Source organism: Diorhabda carinulata, chromosome 6 (assembly GCF_026250575.1).
Source record: "Diorhabda carinulata isolate Delta chromosome 6, icDioCari1.1, whole genome shotgun sequence".
In the NCBI taxonomy this organism is placed as follows: domain Eukaryota; kingdom Metazoa; phylum Arthropoda; class Insecta; order Coleoptera; family Chrysomelidae; genus Diorhabda; species Diorhabda carinulata.
This window is the reverse complement of record NC_079465.1, coordinates 15,800,632-15,818,433: the sequence shown is the minus strand read 5'-3', so window position 1 is coordinate 15,818,433 and position 17,802 is coordinate 15,800,632. Positions and strand designations below refer to the sequence as shown.

Genomic DNA, 17,802 nt, shown 5'->3' with positions numbered 1-17,802 from the left:
TAACTGTTAAATTACTTTTTAGGTCTGAAATATTCGGGCGGAAATCGTTAAACGTGAGAGTTTGTTCGTGTCCAAAACGTGATAAAGAAAAAGATGAAAAAGATAGTGTTAAACAATTACAGCCGTCAGGAGGTAAAAAAAGAAAAATTCAAAAACCTGCCACAAAAGTTGCTGCAGTTAATCACGATGTCACAGAATATGATATTACTGTAAGTTGAACTTATAGCAATTACAAAATATACTCCATTCTATTATGGGTCTAGTAAAATTCCTGACTCAGTACCATTTTTATCATACTCTTCATTTTCTTGATAAAATCCAGCAGAAGTGTGGAAAAGCCAAGTGTCAAATTTAAATAAAAAATCTTCATAGGGGAAAATAAGGTACATTGATACATGCGGCACATAGATACAGTCAATATTCATCGAAAAGCTTGAAGCAACGTTCACTCGACGATTAGCGGCTGTCACGTGTAAACCAGTTTCTGATGTTCCAATCAAAATTTTCGTAGTTTTCTTTCGGATGTAATTCTTCTAATTTATTTAGTGTTACCTGTGTTATATTAAGACATTTGGTAAGTACATATCTGTCATTACATTACATAGACTTAAATTTTTTTATTATTTATTGCTTTAATTTCTATAAATTATTTATTGCGATTGTAGTAGACAGGGGCACATTGATGCATGTGCTCTCTGGGCACATTGATACGTATCAATGTGTCCCAATATTTTGTTTAATGTATGTATATATAAGACTAAATATATTCTCTTTTTATTTATAGAAAAATGGTTGGAACATTTAAATGCAAAACGAAGAGAATTTCCATCGATAAAATTTCTTTGACTTCTGCGATGACTTATTGGGAGAAAAATTATCAATAAGAAAAGCAGCCGATAAATATAATTTAAAACCTGCAACTTTACCGCATAGAATAGAAAAAAAGAAGAATAAATACGGCGAAGACGAGTTTTTTATCTAAGTATACCTCCCAGCAAATATTTACAACCGAACAAGAAGACCAACTAAATGCTTATATAATAAAATGCATCGAGAGGCTTACATTAATCAAAGCTTGCTTACAAATACGGTAAAAAATTGAATTGCAGCTATCCACCATTTAGGGATTTCAATTAAGGAAACCCGAAAACACAAGTGATGACTGATTAAGCTAAATAAAGAATTATTAATCTTATTGTTTAAATATTTTTCAAGGCATAGTTTATTTAGATTTACTTGTTCTATTTTTGTATAAAGACCGCGAAACGTCTTTAAGTCAATTAGTACTTAAGTGCATATAATTTACCAAAAAAAAAACAAGTAATTAATAAATATTTGTCATAAAAATCAATAAAACCTGTTTGATTTGTAGAAATATTACTTTGAATGTACCCCGAATGTGGGGTACATTAATACAAATTTCATTTTTTAGTAAATAGGCTATAATACTTTTTGTGATTTAATATAACGGTTAATTTTAATTTAACAAGTCGGTTGAATATATTAAACTTATTAAATTGAATGTCAATAGATCTTCTTTTATAGGGTCTAAGTAAAAATCGTATCAAGGTGCCCCAACTCCCCATACTTCTACGTGAAAATGTGATTCTGTTAACCTTTAGATAACTGGTGCAATCCTAATTTTTTTAAATGGGAAGTAAATGCGTGTAATATAGTGTTTTACAGTTCTTTTTTACTTTCTTGAAAATGGGATAAAGTTGTTTCGATTTTATAGTTCCAAATTCCAACATAAAAATTGTATCTAATACACTCCAGTGCAAGCAAATCCATTCACTTGGACCTTACAGTTAGCGACGACACTGTCATCAGTATATTAGCCCAGTTAATAAAGGGAAAAAATTAGGGTAAAGCTGAATTTTACCCATTTGATATAATATCACTAGAGGATTTTCACAAAAGTCTCAAAAAATCCTCATGGAGCTCCCCTCAACTATGGTTTTGGATACAATATTACTTTAGTATTAGTAAATAGTCTATCGAAATTGGTTTTTGTGTATTAATCATTCATATTATAACACTATGGACACTAACAATAAATCGTGAGCAAAGCAGCACTATCAGTTGCACTATTTCTGCGGCTGGCGCTTGATTTAGATTGTTTGTTGCCGAATTATCTCTGACTAGAACCATTTTAGTTTGCTAAAGTAATAAACAAATTTTTTCATTTATGTTCGATCACTTATCTCATTTTAGGTATTGATACCTAAATGAACCATATAAAAAATAGTTTTTGTTTTAGATTCCAATTGTTGGCGAAAATAACGTTAAAAGTATTTTAAAATTCAGTCATGATTTGATGGCAGGTGAGATAGAGCGTTATTCTGACGATGGTCCACAAGCGATAGCGCCTTTTCGAGAGGTTTTGAATAAATTGAAAATAATGATAAGTAAGTTTTTTATATTAAAATAACTAGAATTTATTCAGTAGTTCCTAGTTAAGAAAAATATTCTTTCAAAGTTTCATGTCCACTTAGCAGTTCAAACCAATGTGCTATCAACTTATCTAAAAAGAATACTTAGTTGTATTGAAAATAGTCCTTTCAAGGTCATCCGATATACAGAGTCCCGTTTTTAGTCTGAGTTTATTTGTTTGATTTAATTTTTGTTAAACATTCCTTTAGTTACAAATTTTTCAATTTATAAGGTTGGCAACTAAGTACTTTCGCTTTTTACTGATATACTGCTTTATTTTTTGAATAACTTATGTTTGCCGTTTGTCACATGATACTGGTCACATTGAAATAACTAGCAAGTAGTGCGTGATTTTAATAAAGCTATATAATAATTTATATGAGGATCGTCCTATAACTGTTCGAGAAGTTGTGAAGAGGCTACATGCAAATTGAAATCTCTTGGGCTAGTTAAGAAGCTTGAATTTTAGGTACCTTATGAATTGAAAGAAATTCATTTAACACAAAAAATCAATATTTACGATACGCACCTTTAACAAAATGAAACTGGTGATGAAAAATAGGTCCTGTACAGTAACATAGTTCGAAAACGATCATGGAGCAAACAGGATGAACCAGCACAAACTACATCCAAAGCTGAAAAACAACAAAACAAGCTCATGCTCAGGTTTAGTGTTCCACCATGATAATGCAAGGTATCACACATCTTTGGCAACTCGTGGAAAACATATGGAACATATATAATTGATTATAAACTGTTCTTTGTTAAAAAAGTGTTTTATTCGATACTACAAAACCGAAATTACTTTGTCGCCAACCAATAATTAATTACCATTCTCTAATCATTGATTAAAGTTCTGGCTTCCAGAATAGATACTTAAATTATTTTACAATTATCGGGAAAATAATCTAACTAAATGTGATTTTCTATATAACTAATATTGCCAGTTATTTTACTAAATATTTCACCAGCTTATATAAGTGGACTATTTAATCCTATATTTGCTCTTACAGTTCATTGATATACATTATTTTGAGATCTGGTGACATTGTTATAACTATTTGATATACTAATGCAGTATTTTATACAGTTTTGGAACCTGCAGTTCTCTAAATAGTATCAATAAGTTAGTATAAGGAAACGTTCGACTGCGAAATAAAAGAATCCTTGCGAGAACAACATTTGACCGAAATGAAAGATAATTGCTTGTAACCAAAGTTCAATTATCAAAATTCTGAAAGAAGACTTATGTTAAAAATTGAATTTGAATAAATTCATCATTCTTCATCAGACGGAAAATTTATCAGTCTATGTGTTACTTTGCTGATAATAAGATTTTTATACAATGATCTGTTGATCCAAAATCTCTTGTTCTTAAACCAAATGAATGGAAAAACAATTTTTGCAAATGGGAAATACCATCAAAGGATGTTTTCGGATGGAACTCAAAACAAACTGGACGATTCATTTTGATAGTCAAGAAGCTATCAAAGCACTTAGCTCCTATGTTATGGAGTTAAAGTTGCCGAAGGAGAATTGCCTCTATGAGCATACAGGAAATGATGAAGTTGATACACTCGCCAGGGAAAGAGTATTCTGAACACATTTTATGTAGATAAAAGTAACAGAATTTCAGAAGAAGGTAAACCGAAAGAGTTGGTACCTTACCTTCTTGAATATTTCCCATTGCGAGTACTTGAGTTTTGTCTTTATCCTAACTTTTTAGTGCACATTTAGATAAAGCGTTACATTTTAATTATTTTTTTTAACAATTTATTATTTGCAAATTTTAGTTAAAAAAAATTTCACACAATCTTAATGTTTACATCACACAAAAGTTAGAAGCCATATCTCTATTACTGAATTTGTTTCAAAAAATTATTTATTTCATACTTTGTGTCATATTTTATTTAACTCTCATTTTTTTACAGGAGATTGCAACGAGTAATTTTTCCTTTATCTTTATACAAATGTTTTACTTTTTTATGTTACTTATTAAGTTAATATGACGTATTTTTGTATTCTCTTTTTTTGCATTTTATATGGAAGTATATAAAAAATTGGTTTCTTATATAATTTTATAACAAAAAATATTTCTCTCTTTTGCTCAATGAAAAGTTTTCTTCTATAAACTTAATTGAAATTCCAATTTTTGTATATAGAAACCGATAATTTTACAGAGTTTACTTAAAAAATAATACTGCACTTTTTTAGTTAAAAATAAAATTTGCGGTTATATTTAGTATATTCCAAATAAAATTCAATGTACGCCATAAAGATACGTTTTTTGGCATCTATATTACACAGTGTTACAGGGTCGAGGGACAGTGTGGCACATAGGTTCCCATATTCAGTACCAACTTAGGCGCCAAATTCAAATAGCGAGTAAATGCATTTGAACTCAGAAGTCTATAAAACCTAAACCCAAAAGCTTTTATTTTTCAATGTTTATTTAAAAACGTGTTCTAAATGCTTTTAAAATTATTTATTTAAAAATAATCATGCAGTTTTTGGCAGATAAATTATTTTATCAGAAAATTTTCTTATTTGGAGAATTTGGAGTAGTTTAATAAAATAAAAATGGTAATTCGTGTGAAAACTAATCATTTTTAATCAAAATTTTCATTTTTATTAAAGTAAATCACAAATACAATACTAAAATAATTGTATGAAAAATCTAACGTATTATAAATAAAAATTTATAATGTTAAAAGTTTATGTTTAAAAATATAAAATCTGGAAGTAAAAATAATATTTTCTTTCTCAATTAATATTGTAAAAAAAGTTTTTAAAGAAATTTGTATGAATCAATAGTAAGTGAGAAATTTGGAAATTAATTATCAATAAAATTGAAAAATTTTAAAAATTCATAGAAACAACAAAAAGTAGAAATGTGAGTTTAAAAATTTTCTCCATTTCTATAAAAAAAATTGGGTGTCCGCTGATTTACAAAAAAAAAAAGAATATTGTTTACATTGTAACTTCTCAAAAACGTTAATTTATTGTATAATCAACTAAAATGTTTGTATCACTAAAATAAATCACCTGTAGCATCACTAGTTTGTCTTGAAAATATAGTAGGAAGAGCGTTACTTTCGGATTTTTTCATATTATCTACTCCGACTTTCTCTCATTGATCACTATCAAAATGAAGTTATAAAAAATAAGTTTTATTTTTAATATTGGATATCAATTAAAAAATGAATGATAACATAGTACAGTAAGATTATATTTTCATTTTAACCTCGCATAAAGCAGCTGAATCTCCAGGAGTCCAATTAGAATCTTTCCCACAAAGTTGAACACAATTTATTCTCCACAATTCCATTCTCTTTGGATCTCTTGGAAAGTAGCATATCTTCAAACTAACTCCATTCTTTTCTTTAAATCCAGGAGCATAAAGCTTTTGTATTTTTAACAAATATTTTATGATAACAGTAAAATATCAATTTTTTACTCAATCAGTTTACACACAAACAGGCGCTTACGGTCACATCACTGGTAGCCGAACCTACGTCTGTGATAGTTAAGCTACTGAATATGGCGAAACCAATCAGAAAGCGACTAAGTATCTACCACACTGTTCCTTGGCCCACTGTAACAGTGTACTTGAATCTGCATAAGAGCAATATAATTAGTAAACCCAACCTAACCTAACAATATAATTAGTAAAAATAAAGAAAAGCATTGCTATCAGCTCGTCACTTTTCATTATATATTTCAGATTACAAAATATTTTTCAATTCGTATACAATATAAACAATATTGCAGCATACAGAATCATAAATTAATCAAGCTTCAAATTTGTCTCTTAATAATTGCATATTTATTTTAATTAGTTGGTGGAAGATTTTTCTTCTGATTCTTGTGTTTATACTTTTCTTTATTTATTATTGTAATACTACTGATGGTGATTTTTGCTAACCTTTTTTTGTTTTATTGAATATATTATTAGTTTTTTTTTTGTGAAGATATTTTCTTTTTCTCTAATTGTTCATTTCTATTTAAGCTTTAATAGTAACTTCCATTTTTCAATTAGTGTGTATATGGTAGAGTATTGTTTTTGATTATACAGGTGGTAGGTGAAAACGGGCAGTTTCTTATTAAATTAACCTTAATTTCATTTTGGATGGAGAAAATACAAGAAAGAAGAGTGATGGTTAAATGTTCTACATCTTCTAATCTTATAAGTTGAAATTTATGGAATTGTTTGCTGAATATATGGATTACTATTACTACAATAATGTAATTACACTGTCTGACGTGAAGTTATAGTCTCTAGGGACCGAAGATAAACTTCCTTCGGCCCTCTAATTACTTAATCAATTCTTGTCAAAAATTTATTAAGACAATTTATTATTTCAGAAAACTTACTAATTGTGATGATTCTTCATTTTTTTTGTACAATATAGTCTTAGTGTCAGTTTCTATGGGCGAATTTGGTAGCCTTTTATTCGACGGGTCTGATTTGGTTCTTTCAAAAATTAATGTATGCTCATTTTATTTTGCTTTGTTAACAATTGTTACGTAGAAAGTAACATAAATGTTTATGTGACGTGCCAGATTGCATTATTCATGCATAAGATTTCAGAACAAAACATTTCACAATTAGTTAATTCCTTGATGATTAATACATAAGTATTTGAAAGCTCGGAATATAGATATTAAAAAGAGTATACTTTGGGGGTTGATTTCTCACAATCCAACAATAAAACGCTTATAATATATATCTTTTAACTCAAAGGAACTCTTTATCAATTTGGTAATAAAAATGATTAATTTGTGGATTACGGCACTAAAATTTAGAGTGTCCGATGTCATTTTGAAATTTGTTTTTTAAACTAAACAAATTTGATATTTTATAATAAAATTTTATATCTTACGTTTCGCAATTAAATAATATAAGTCATTTTCAGTTTCATCTATTATTTTTTATTTATACAAAGATCATATTTTCATTTTATATTCAAGCCAAAAATTAGTCCCTGAGGATGAGTACATAGTTTTTCGATAGCTTGGAATATATATTAAAAAGAGTACACTTTTATATTGTATTGCCGCAACACCACAATGATCATCAAAATTGACCATCATTTTAATTTAATTTTGAATTTGAAATATATATTCCGTAGTGCTAGCCTGTCACTTGCACATGATAAATTTGCTATAAAGTTATTGGAATAGAAAATGACTCTGGCTATAAATACTTTCCTTATATTCAAAAACAGATTTCAAAAGTTAGTCGGAGTTTTTATGACGTATATTGAATTATGTTACTGTGAAACGTTATTTATAAATGTAAGTAACTGTTGTTACCGTTATTATTATCAAAATGTGTTTGTATTAAACGATTTTTTTTGTTAAATGTAACAAAGGTTTTTATATCTAAAATTAATTAACACTATAACTGTGACAATAAAATAAAATTAATTATAACATTTAATACTATATGAGGTGTGGTTACTAAATGAGAGTAAGGTCTGTCAAAGAATACAGTAGATGTTTTACCCTCTAATGCACTGCCCTTCACATGATATTTCCAGTGTTAAAAATGCTTACAGCTAGAGGAAAACATTTTACTTCAACTGCTTTCTCACTTGAAAATATTATCACCTTTAGAGCAACTTTCACGTAGGACCGTAAATGCCTATACAACGATAAGCTCGGATTAATATACCAATTCTCTCAATGGATTCGACATTGAAAGCTCTTGTGAACGCCGATCGTCTTCGGTTATTCCAAGACCTTGTTTAAATTGCTTAAAAATGTGTGTATGGGATAAAATTTCAATCTTATACACTAGTTTTACCTTCCTGCCGAGAAAATTTCAAATGAATTCAATAAACTGTTACAGTCTAACTATATACTGAGCTCGGGGTGGGGGATAACCATGTTCAAGCATACCATAACATGTTTTCTGGAAACAACATAAGGCCATTTCATAGCCGCACCTCGTATACTTAACAGAATTGGCTGTGGCGGTTTTTCCAATAATATTTTTACTTCTTTGTTGTTAAAATTTGTTTTTTGTACAACTGTCAATAAAACTTGACATTTCTGCATCTCTATCGATATGTGAATGTTAACTTCTTTAACTGCCAAAATAATTTATATGAAATATTGTTTTTTGAAAGATTTATTTTGAACAAGGTAAATAATTAATTATTATTAATCATAAAACAATTTCAGTTATTGGAAATTGATGGACATTTTAATTTGTTAAGAAGATGTACAATTCAATATTTTGTTGGAAATCTCAAACTATATTCTATATATGCTTCTGCTACGGAGGAAGATTTTCAACCACTGTGGCGAGTTATGAATGTAATAGTGCCTCATGTATTGGCTAGGAGAGTAACAGAGCTCCTAATGAAACATTGATCCGTGTAGCTCTTATACATGTCATTCTGGAGATGTTTATATTTTGAGGTTGAGATTGGGATTCAGAATCAAAATCCAGTTTAACTTCAATGGTCATAGTATTATATCTCACAATGTACAATCACAAATATTGTGACTTATTACTTACGTTTTCATTATCTAAAGGGATGTCATAAGGTTTCTCAGGCTCATCAATTGTATCAGTTGAGGCACTAGGACCTATGCGGATTTCTTTAATATATCTATTACTTCAAAGTTGTACATATTTTGAATATCAAACTAGAATAGAGAAATTATTCAGTTCATAAATGGCCCATTTATGCAATTAAAGAAGTGATAATAAGATAGGTACTTCCATCAGATGCACCATCACCACTTTTTTCCTCTCTTGTATGTATGTATGTTTGACGCATCTTGTTACATTTCACTTTTATTTCAATAATTGTGGTTCATTTCAATTGGCTTGAATGAAACTACTTGACCTTGCGAGTTTATTCTTATAATTTGTAGATGTAATTTCGTACAATTTGTATGGTGTCCCTATAGCTCTGCTTGAGGGCAGCGACTTTCGTCCAAGACATAGTTTTAGTTTTAAAATGCAATCGAAATCAATTAAATACGTTAACATAAGAAATAATCGATGGTAAGTTGTGAAATGAAGTGATAATCGTCAATTGACAATGACTTTTATTATTTCAAACGATGTAATTTCACATTCACAGTTGTACAAAAAATGTTTGTATTTTATGTAAAAAATTCGTATTTTCATGGTACATGTGCCATTAAAAAATTTTCTGCACGTAATACAAAAATAACTACACCGTACCATATATTTTTGAATGATCTCACATAAGTTTTAGTATATAGTTTTTGAAATACGTGAAGTGCCAATATATTATAGGAATACACTATGTATCACATTTATTTTTAAATTTTGATTACTATTTATATTTAAACATATTCACTCATTTTCACTTTAAAATTTCAATTATTTGGATTGATTCATGGATACATTTTGAAAATACAATGGAGTTTGTTAATAACCACAAATTATGTTCGTTCATTTTAACATTAATTGTAGGTGTATTCCATCAGGGTAAAGTTCTGGTGGCTACTTTGATAATAATTCTCACATTAAGTATTTTAATTATATTTTGACATTTATTTTTGTGCTATATTGTTAAATGGATTTGATTACTGTTTATCAAGTTTTTAACCTTTCCCACTTTATATACAATGAGTAGTTTATTTAGCATTACGAGACTTATTTTAGAGATAACAATATGTCTTTGAATCAAATAAAAACATCCCACCCACACCAACTGAAGACAAAATATAGTTATAATTCTTTAGATTTTAGAATAATTTTAAAATATTGTTGAACTTTGTTTTCTAATATGTTACCAAGAAAGTGTTTGGAATAGGGAGGAACCTGGATCCTGTAAGTACTACATCTGACCCCATTCATTTGTATATAAGTATATAAAACTTCTGTTTCATCATAAAAACTTAATATTGTAGTTGGCTTTTTATATAATTGATATCATGTTTGATCCTTCTGATGAGGTAGACAGTTCTTTATTTCTAATTTTTATTCAATTTCCTTCTGTACTTTGTCTACATGTTCACATATATATGGTATAATTTTAGTTTGTTATTCTAAAACATTTGCATCAAATGTAGAGCTTACATTTTTTTAAAAATTAACGTCATCGATACTATAAAAACAATAACTACTTTACATTAGGAAATAATTGTATACCAACAAATACACATATGTACTAAAATAATTAAAAACTATGAAGAACAATTATAATACAAATCAATCAATTTATGAAGCGTGAAAATCTTCGTTAATTTTTTTTATTTAAAATTGTTGAAACGCGAGAACAGATTTGTCCCTCAGTCTTCTCATAAATGTTCGTTGTTAACTGTACTTCAGCTCATCCTTCACCTAGCGTGAATTGCATCTTGTGTTGTCACTTGCGGAGTAGTTGCAATTACGTCCTCAGTTTCCTGATTTATTGTTTAAAACAAAATATCTCTTACATAATCTCTTCGTCAGACATTTCATGAAAAATATTTTCCTCTTCATCCATTCCACGGTACCAAATTTCCAGACTTATTGTATATAAGCAGCAACTTGCACTATTACTTCCAAAGTTACAATTTGTGGATCGTTGTTGAATCTGGCCATAACTTTATCCGAAAGATAAATATAAATAAATAAATTGAAATAGCAAGTGGCATAATTTCTCTGCTGCAATAATGGCTTTTGAAACTATTTAGCCCTTCTTAGCGTTCAAGGCCAGCATGGTTTCCTAAAGAAACCAGAAACCACATGTACAAATACGCCACCGTTTAGCTTTCTTTAGTGTCTGTATTTTGCCTGACACACCGTTAATAGTTGTTAATATGAAATATTTATTACTGAAAGATTAATTACCGTTTGAGTGGTCCAAAACTCCAAAATTGCATTTTTATTCTTTAATTGTCGGTGAACACACGATAGCCCGTAACACTATCACATGTAGAATTCAAACTAAGCGATCAGAATCAAAAGAGTAGCTCCATGTCGACCATAGTAGTGGTGGTACATCAGCAATTATTGTCAAAAAAAATTCTATAATAGTGGCGATTTACGGGGGGCGCAAGTTAACAATATTTTTTATACTAACGTTGTATACCATTCTATTGTCATCTTTATTATATTCAGCTTCTCGCTTAATATTATGAAACTCTTCTGAACTCCTAAGTATCATTCTGTTATAAGACGTTGAGAGGCACCGCATTCGTGTCATACATTTATAATGCAATAAAACGCTTATAAGATTACCTCATTCAAATTTGATGTGTCTTTAACATGTTCAAGACTATATACAATCCCCTTCTCTATTGAGTTGGCCAACCTTTTGATAATTAGGAAATTCTCATTTAAATATTGAGAAAATAAATACTTAAACATTCCGGTTTTTATTTGAAAATTATATTTTTAATATCATTTATCCACAAAAAATATGTAGAGAATGTCATTACGAATAAACCTTTTTCTGCATTATAGTGCATCCAATTGATGAAAACTTGAGCTCATATGTTTTTTTATATTAGTCAATTTTCTTGTGGTGAAGGAAAATATGCATTTTATTATGGAAGTATAAAATAGCAATTATTTTACATAATTTCAGTTGTTATTAAACGTTGAGTTCATTAGGTACAAATATATTTAATATAGTTTTAAGTGCTCATACATATTAATTAGTGATTACTTACTTTGTACATTGCAGCATATGATAATATCAATTTGAGTAAAGTCTCAAGTTTAAAAATAATTAATATTTATTTAGTAAATAGTAGAATAGCTTTTTAATAACTTAAATTATTTTAGTACATTTCGATAAATTTGTTTTGGTTCAGTTTTTCCTTTTGTTTTGAATTAGTTTTTCCTTTTTCTACTAAAGTAAGGTTAAGGTTTTAGAATGCTCAATTAAATATGAATTTGTTTAGTGTAAAATCTGCAATACCTTTCAATTTTATTCAATATAGTTCCTTTTTATTTTTAAAATAATCCATGATATGAGTTACACTGCCATAATTTGTTTATCATTGCATTACTTAAAACACTTAAGAGAGCTAGTAAACGACAAAGCTGGAGTGGTGGTACTATTTTGGTTCCACCTGTATTGCAACATATCTAATTTTAGGTATAGAATTCCCATTTTTTATATTACCTCTTTGATTATAGTATATAGATTATGTCGTAAGTTTATATATCATCAAATATCTTTAAAAACTTTGTAAGTTATACATAATTTTATTTCAAAATTTTCATGAGTTAGCTCAAAAGAAAATGATTTCAGGTTTGAAATAATATGACAGAAGTGTCAATAGACCTGCGGAAAGTTTCGTTTTTTTTGTATTTGATTATTTTTATGGCGTTTCAATCCATTATCCATATTTATTCATCAATTTGAATACTAAATTTGTCTTTATGTGATTTAATGTCCATTTAAAATAATTTACCCTTACACAAAAGTCACTTCCATGGGAGCTAACGACCTTTGAACAAGATGTTGTTAATTCTGTTTTTTTTTAAATATAACTAAAATACCCCGCTATTCATTATGAACTGTTTAAGGGAGAAATGCAGCAATCATGTCAACTTGAAAATTTTATATATTAGGTGTATGATAAATTTTACAGTAAATTCGAAAATTATAAGGTATTTTCCAGAAAAAATATGCTATTGTTTGAATTCCCTAGTTTTTACAGTTTTAGAGAGAAATCGTCTTCAACTTTTTATATTTTTAACATTCAATCCCATTCATAGCTTATCTTTTGCAAATGATCTAATTTATTTCGAGCCGATATTTTACATCCCATCTGTTCTTGTATCCTAACTAAATAAAAATAAATTCGCAAATATTAACCATTATGTTAATCACAGGCAATAGCCAAAAGACAAGTAAATCTTTCGTCAAACTTTTCAGTCATTTGTCAAATAAGCTGAACTGAGTTCTTTCCATTGGTGTTGCAACGGTTAGGGGGGAGGTAAATATCACAATTAATCTGATTTGAGTAATATTAAATGGGACATGAATTCATGCGAAAGGACTTTAGGATTGTTTGTTTACAAAAGTACCTTCTAGTACATGTAAAGTTTACCCTTCCACATTGAAAACTTCTAACGATAATAGGGTTTATATAGCGTACAATTTATCAATGTAGGTTTATATAATGTTCCGAGTTTGTGTAGTAACATTTCTATTTGAGATATGCTTATAAAACAGATGATTTAACGTCATCATTCTTTGGGAAGAACTATCGGTAAAGGTGTAGAATAGTATATTGAATATACTGTTTACACCAACAACAATTATACTGTCTAACGCGCCTTTCGATAACCAACTTATCGTCTTCAGACACTGAGGGTAAACTAAAATCTAATAACTTGACTTACCTGTTTTATACTAAATTTTTCCACCCATAAGCCATCTCCCGCGAAAAATTAATTCCAGTGGGAAAACTCCTTGGCGGGAATATTCATGTTTATTCCTTGACTACTAAAGTATAGAGTGGGCTGTAAGGAATTGGCCCATTGTCCCTATTTAAGCTACTCTTAAATCTAGCAATTTCAATGCTCTCAAATGCATCCAATAATTTATTATTGGATACATTTTTTAACAATTTTACATTATTAATATTTCTGCAATGATTGTGACTGACAGCGTGATCGGCAATACCTGATTTTCCGGTCCGTCCATATTTCAAATGAGCTATGTGTTCTTTAAACCGGACAATAACGGATCTCTTAGTCTGTCCAATATACTTTCGGTCACAATCATCACAATTTATTTCGTATATACCACTCTTTTCCAAATTTGGTATTTTATCCTTAGGATTGCCCAACAATTGTTTTAATGTGTTGATTTATAAACCAATTTTAAACCCACTCTACTAAATATTCTTTCCAATCCTCTCGTGAGGATTGCAAAGGTATCAAAGCAAATTTTTCTTATATTTGGGTACTTTGGGTTTGGAAAAAAGTTGTTTCAGATAGAGTTTTCTTAAACCTATGACGATCGATTAACCTATTTACAATTCTCTTTTCATAACCGTTGAGTACAGCTACATCCTCAATAAAGGACTTTTCCTTATCGTATCTCTCGATGGTGAGCGGAAAGTGGATTAACCGATGTCCAGAAAATGGATGCTGGCCATCTTATGTTGGATTCAATGAAAAGAATCAGTGGGGATGTACCTGCACGTAGCGGTGTTTTTCCTAAATACAACAAATTCTAACCTATTACTATTCCTAATTACTAAAGTATCTAAAAATGGTAACTGTCCATTATTCTCCATTTCGTAGGTGAAATAAATTCATCTACGTTTGCCTTCTTCATATTGAATATGGCGATCTTTTGAAATATGAGCTTCCTACGATTTGAACAGTAAAATTACTTTTGTATTTTGACACTATATCTTATTCTCGTACTGTTTCAGGTGTTAAATGTTTTTCAATTTTCCTCTATACCACTGAAGTTTTTCCTCTCTGTTATTCATACGTTTTGTTCGATTATTTAGTCTTAAATTATAGCACTTTACTTTTATTCAAAAGGTTATGTTTAATCAAGATTTCTTCAATTTTTACTATTTCACTCATCCACTATTATTATTGTACTTTATGTTACTCTACCTATTAGAAATCTTTCCTGGTCTCCCCTTCTTTATTGTATCTTGTATAGTTCTATCCTCTTACGATTCCTGCTATTTCACATTCTGAGATCTTTCAATTTATTACCTTAGTATATTTAAAAAGTAAGATTTCTTTTGTTCTCTAACTACTTGTTTCCATTTCTAACAGAATTAGCATTTATGTATAAATATTGAAGAGTTCAATTTGAAATGGATATTATCTTTTAATCTAATGTGCCCGAATCATGTTTCTGGCTGTTTGTAGTCCCATTGTACCAAATATTTTTTTGCCATTTTCCGCAATAATATTAATATGGATGAATATGGATTACAGCACGTAACTTAATCATGAATTTTCATATTATGTGTGCCATTTCTGTTAAAAATGTTCAAGAAAATAAAATGTGTTGTATTTTTTATTAAACTGTATTTATATTGCCCGGTTTTTAAATGAGTTATTTTTACTCCAATCATTCACAATAATTTTGACATTTATTATTATTAATAAAAAATTTAATACAAAAAAAACGTTTGACCAAATAAAATTATGTACAGCTGATTAACAATCATTTTAATGTCGAACTTATAATTGAAGTCATTGTGCCTTAAAATTGTTGTTGACAAAAACTTGTTTATTGTATGATAGATAATAAGCAAAATACATGCAATATTTTTGCAATATTTTTCTATTAATTATTAAGTGATATTTTTTTTATGTTCGTAAAATGTTATTTCATTTTTCTATTATATGTCTGAGGCAATAAAAGTAATTTTGATAAATAGTTTTATTTATGTCCATATGTGTGAGAACAGTGCACTCGAACCTTTTGGGCCGAGGGCCAGATTGTAGCTCTGGCAGGCCAAAAAATTTCAGAGGAATATAGGTGGAGTATAAAGATTCAAGACAATAGCATTACATTTATTAAGGTAAAAATAGAGTACAAAGGGAAAATTACCAAAAAAATATTATGGAATTGATCCCACATGAAAAACGAAACCGAGGAAGACTAAATTGATCATAGATACAGGAAATAAGAAAATCAATGGATGTACAAGAACTGCGGCAACAGGAGAGAGTGGCGATGAGGCATCGGACAACGTCCTAGGATACTTGAACGTTTTGAAACACTTGAATTTCTTTTGATGATGTGTCAAAATCTTCAAACCGATTAACAAACTCCTGAACATGATTTCTAAAACGTAATTTTTGGGGAATTTTGTAGTATTTTGTGCAGAAACGATCCACATGTTATAGAGTTCTTGGATCCCTAGTGCTTCTCAAAAAGAATCAGCTTATGTATGCTAGTATAAGTCACTAACAAGGGATTTTTAGCCTTCCAATTTTACGTTCAAGAGATTAATATGCGTGGTGAGATCAAAACAAGGAAGATCTATTTCCATAAACACAAACTGTCTGAGAGTTCAGGTTCAGGATAACGCTGTTCAGTTATAAAAATTTCTGATTTCAAGAGGTTCAAAAAACCTCTGCAATACTTTCTCTGATCAACCAGCAAGCTTCACAATTATAGGGAACATCAGGAAGTTTACCGATTTGACAACTAAATTCATAACATGAGTTATGTCCAAATGTTTTCCACGTAAAACCTATTGGTAAATAATGCAATGTGAAATATAGTGCTGAACATCTCCAGCTATTTTTACTGAGTTATATATGTTTTCAACTACTTCGTATTTTGTGCCAGTCATATTTTTGCCACCGTCTGTAGTTACACCTTTCAAACGTCTGGAATCGTGTCCATGATTAATAAACATCAGTTAACTTCTATTATTTTAAAATATGTTTACATCCCGAACAAATAAAAGAATTTGAGTTTGTAACATCAGTCGATTCATTCAGAGCAATTGAGAACCATTTCAAAATATACACATAATTTCAAAAATATTACATTCTAAACTGACCCCAATAGGACGATAGGGTTATTTTTAAATAGCTATGATATATTGTACAGGTTTATCAAATTTCCAAGAGTTCTTTGTTCTGTCCAAATGTTTGTAACCACAATAGGTATATTGATGCAAAAGCAATAAGGTATTTTCATCAAGGTTTCAAAATGCAGGACGGGCAGTAATTTTATTTGAAATCTTGACAAATTAGATTTTATCTGATAGTACTCTCATTTGAAGATTGTTCATTAATAAACTCGTCATCACTTCTTGACGATTTACTTCAAATAGCGTTGCTTCTTGTCTTCTCAAATAAAGCTATCGTTGCAATATGGTCACTTTTAGCGAACGTAACGCATAACGCTGCTGCTACCTGACAGAAACTGTAACGATTGGGAACATGTTGAGCGTTCGCTGTCAAGACTTTTGTGTTTTCTGTGACTTGTTAGTTTATATTATATATTTTTTCAAAACAGCTGTTATTTTGGTTGTTTTTATTGAGAGGTAAATGTGGAGGTACAATGTTCTTGAGAATGCGCAGAACTGAGCTGGAAACTCGGAGGATGGAGAAACCGTTATCATTCTGTCTTCCTTAGTCGTAACAGTTTCCACTTATAGAAACTGTCCATATAGGAGTATTACATTAAATGGATAAATAGTATCACAATGTTAAACCCGAACGATAACGATACATAGTCAATGAAATTTTTCCCCCTTCACAGCATTTATTTTTGGATTCTCATTAATTTCATTTGGTACTTTTGGCATAATATTATGAACAGCTTTGGCTGGTTTCTATAGCATCCATAAGCATTGTTATTTTATTTAAATTGTTAAGCAGATGGTTTATTACCAAAAATTGATAGAAATTGTTGATTTGTATTAAAGCCA

At 29.4% G+C, this 17,802-nt stretch overlaps 1 protein-coding gene across 5 annotated transcripts in view; it reads left to right on the top strand.

Annotated features, from left to right (window-relative positions):
* Positions 1-15,534, top strand: part of LOC130895965 (tumor protein p73) — a 37,071-nt gene extending 21,537 nt beyond the window's left edge. For 3 of the 5 annotated variants that reach the window (XM_057803653.1, XM_057803654.1, XM_057803658.1), the window contains 3 exons: positions 23-209; positions 2,261-2,408; positions 4,365-15,534. In XM_057803653.1, the coding sequence (XP_057659636.1) occupies positions 23-209; positions 2,261-2,408; positions 4,365-4,381 (352 nt within the window). In that variant the 3' untranslated portion in view covers positions 4,382-15,534. The remainder of the gene's footprint in view (positions 1-22; positions 210-2,260; positions 2,409-4,364) is intronic. The other 2 variants (XM_057803657.1, XM_057803656.1) reach the window with 1 other exon arrangement.
* The last annotated feature ends 2,268 nt before the right edge of the window (positions 15,535-17,802 follow it).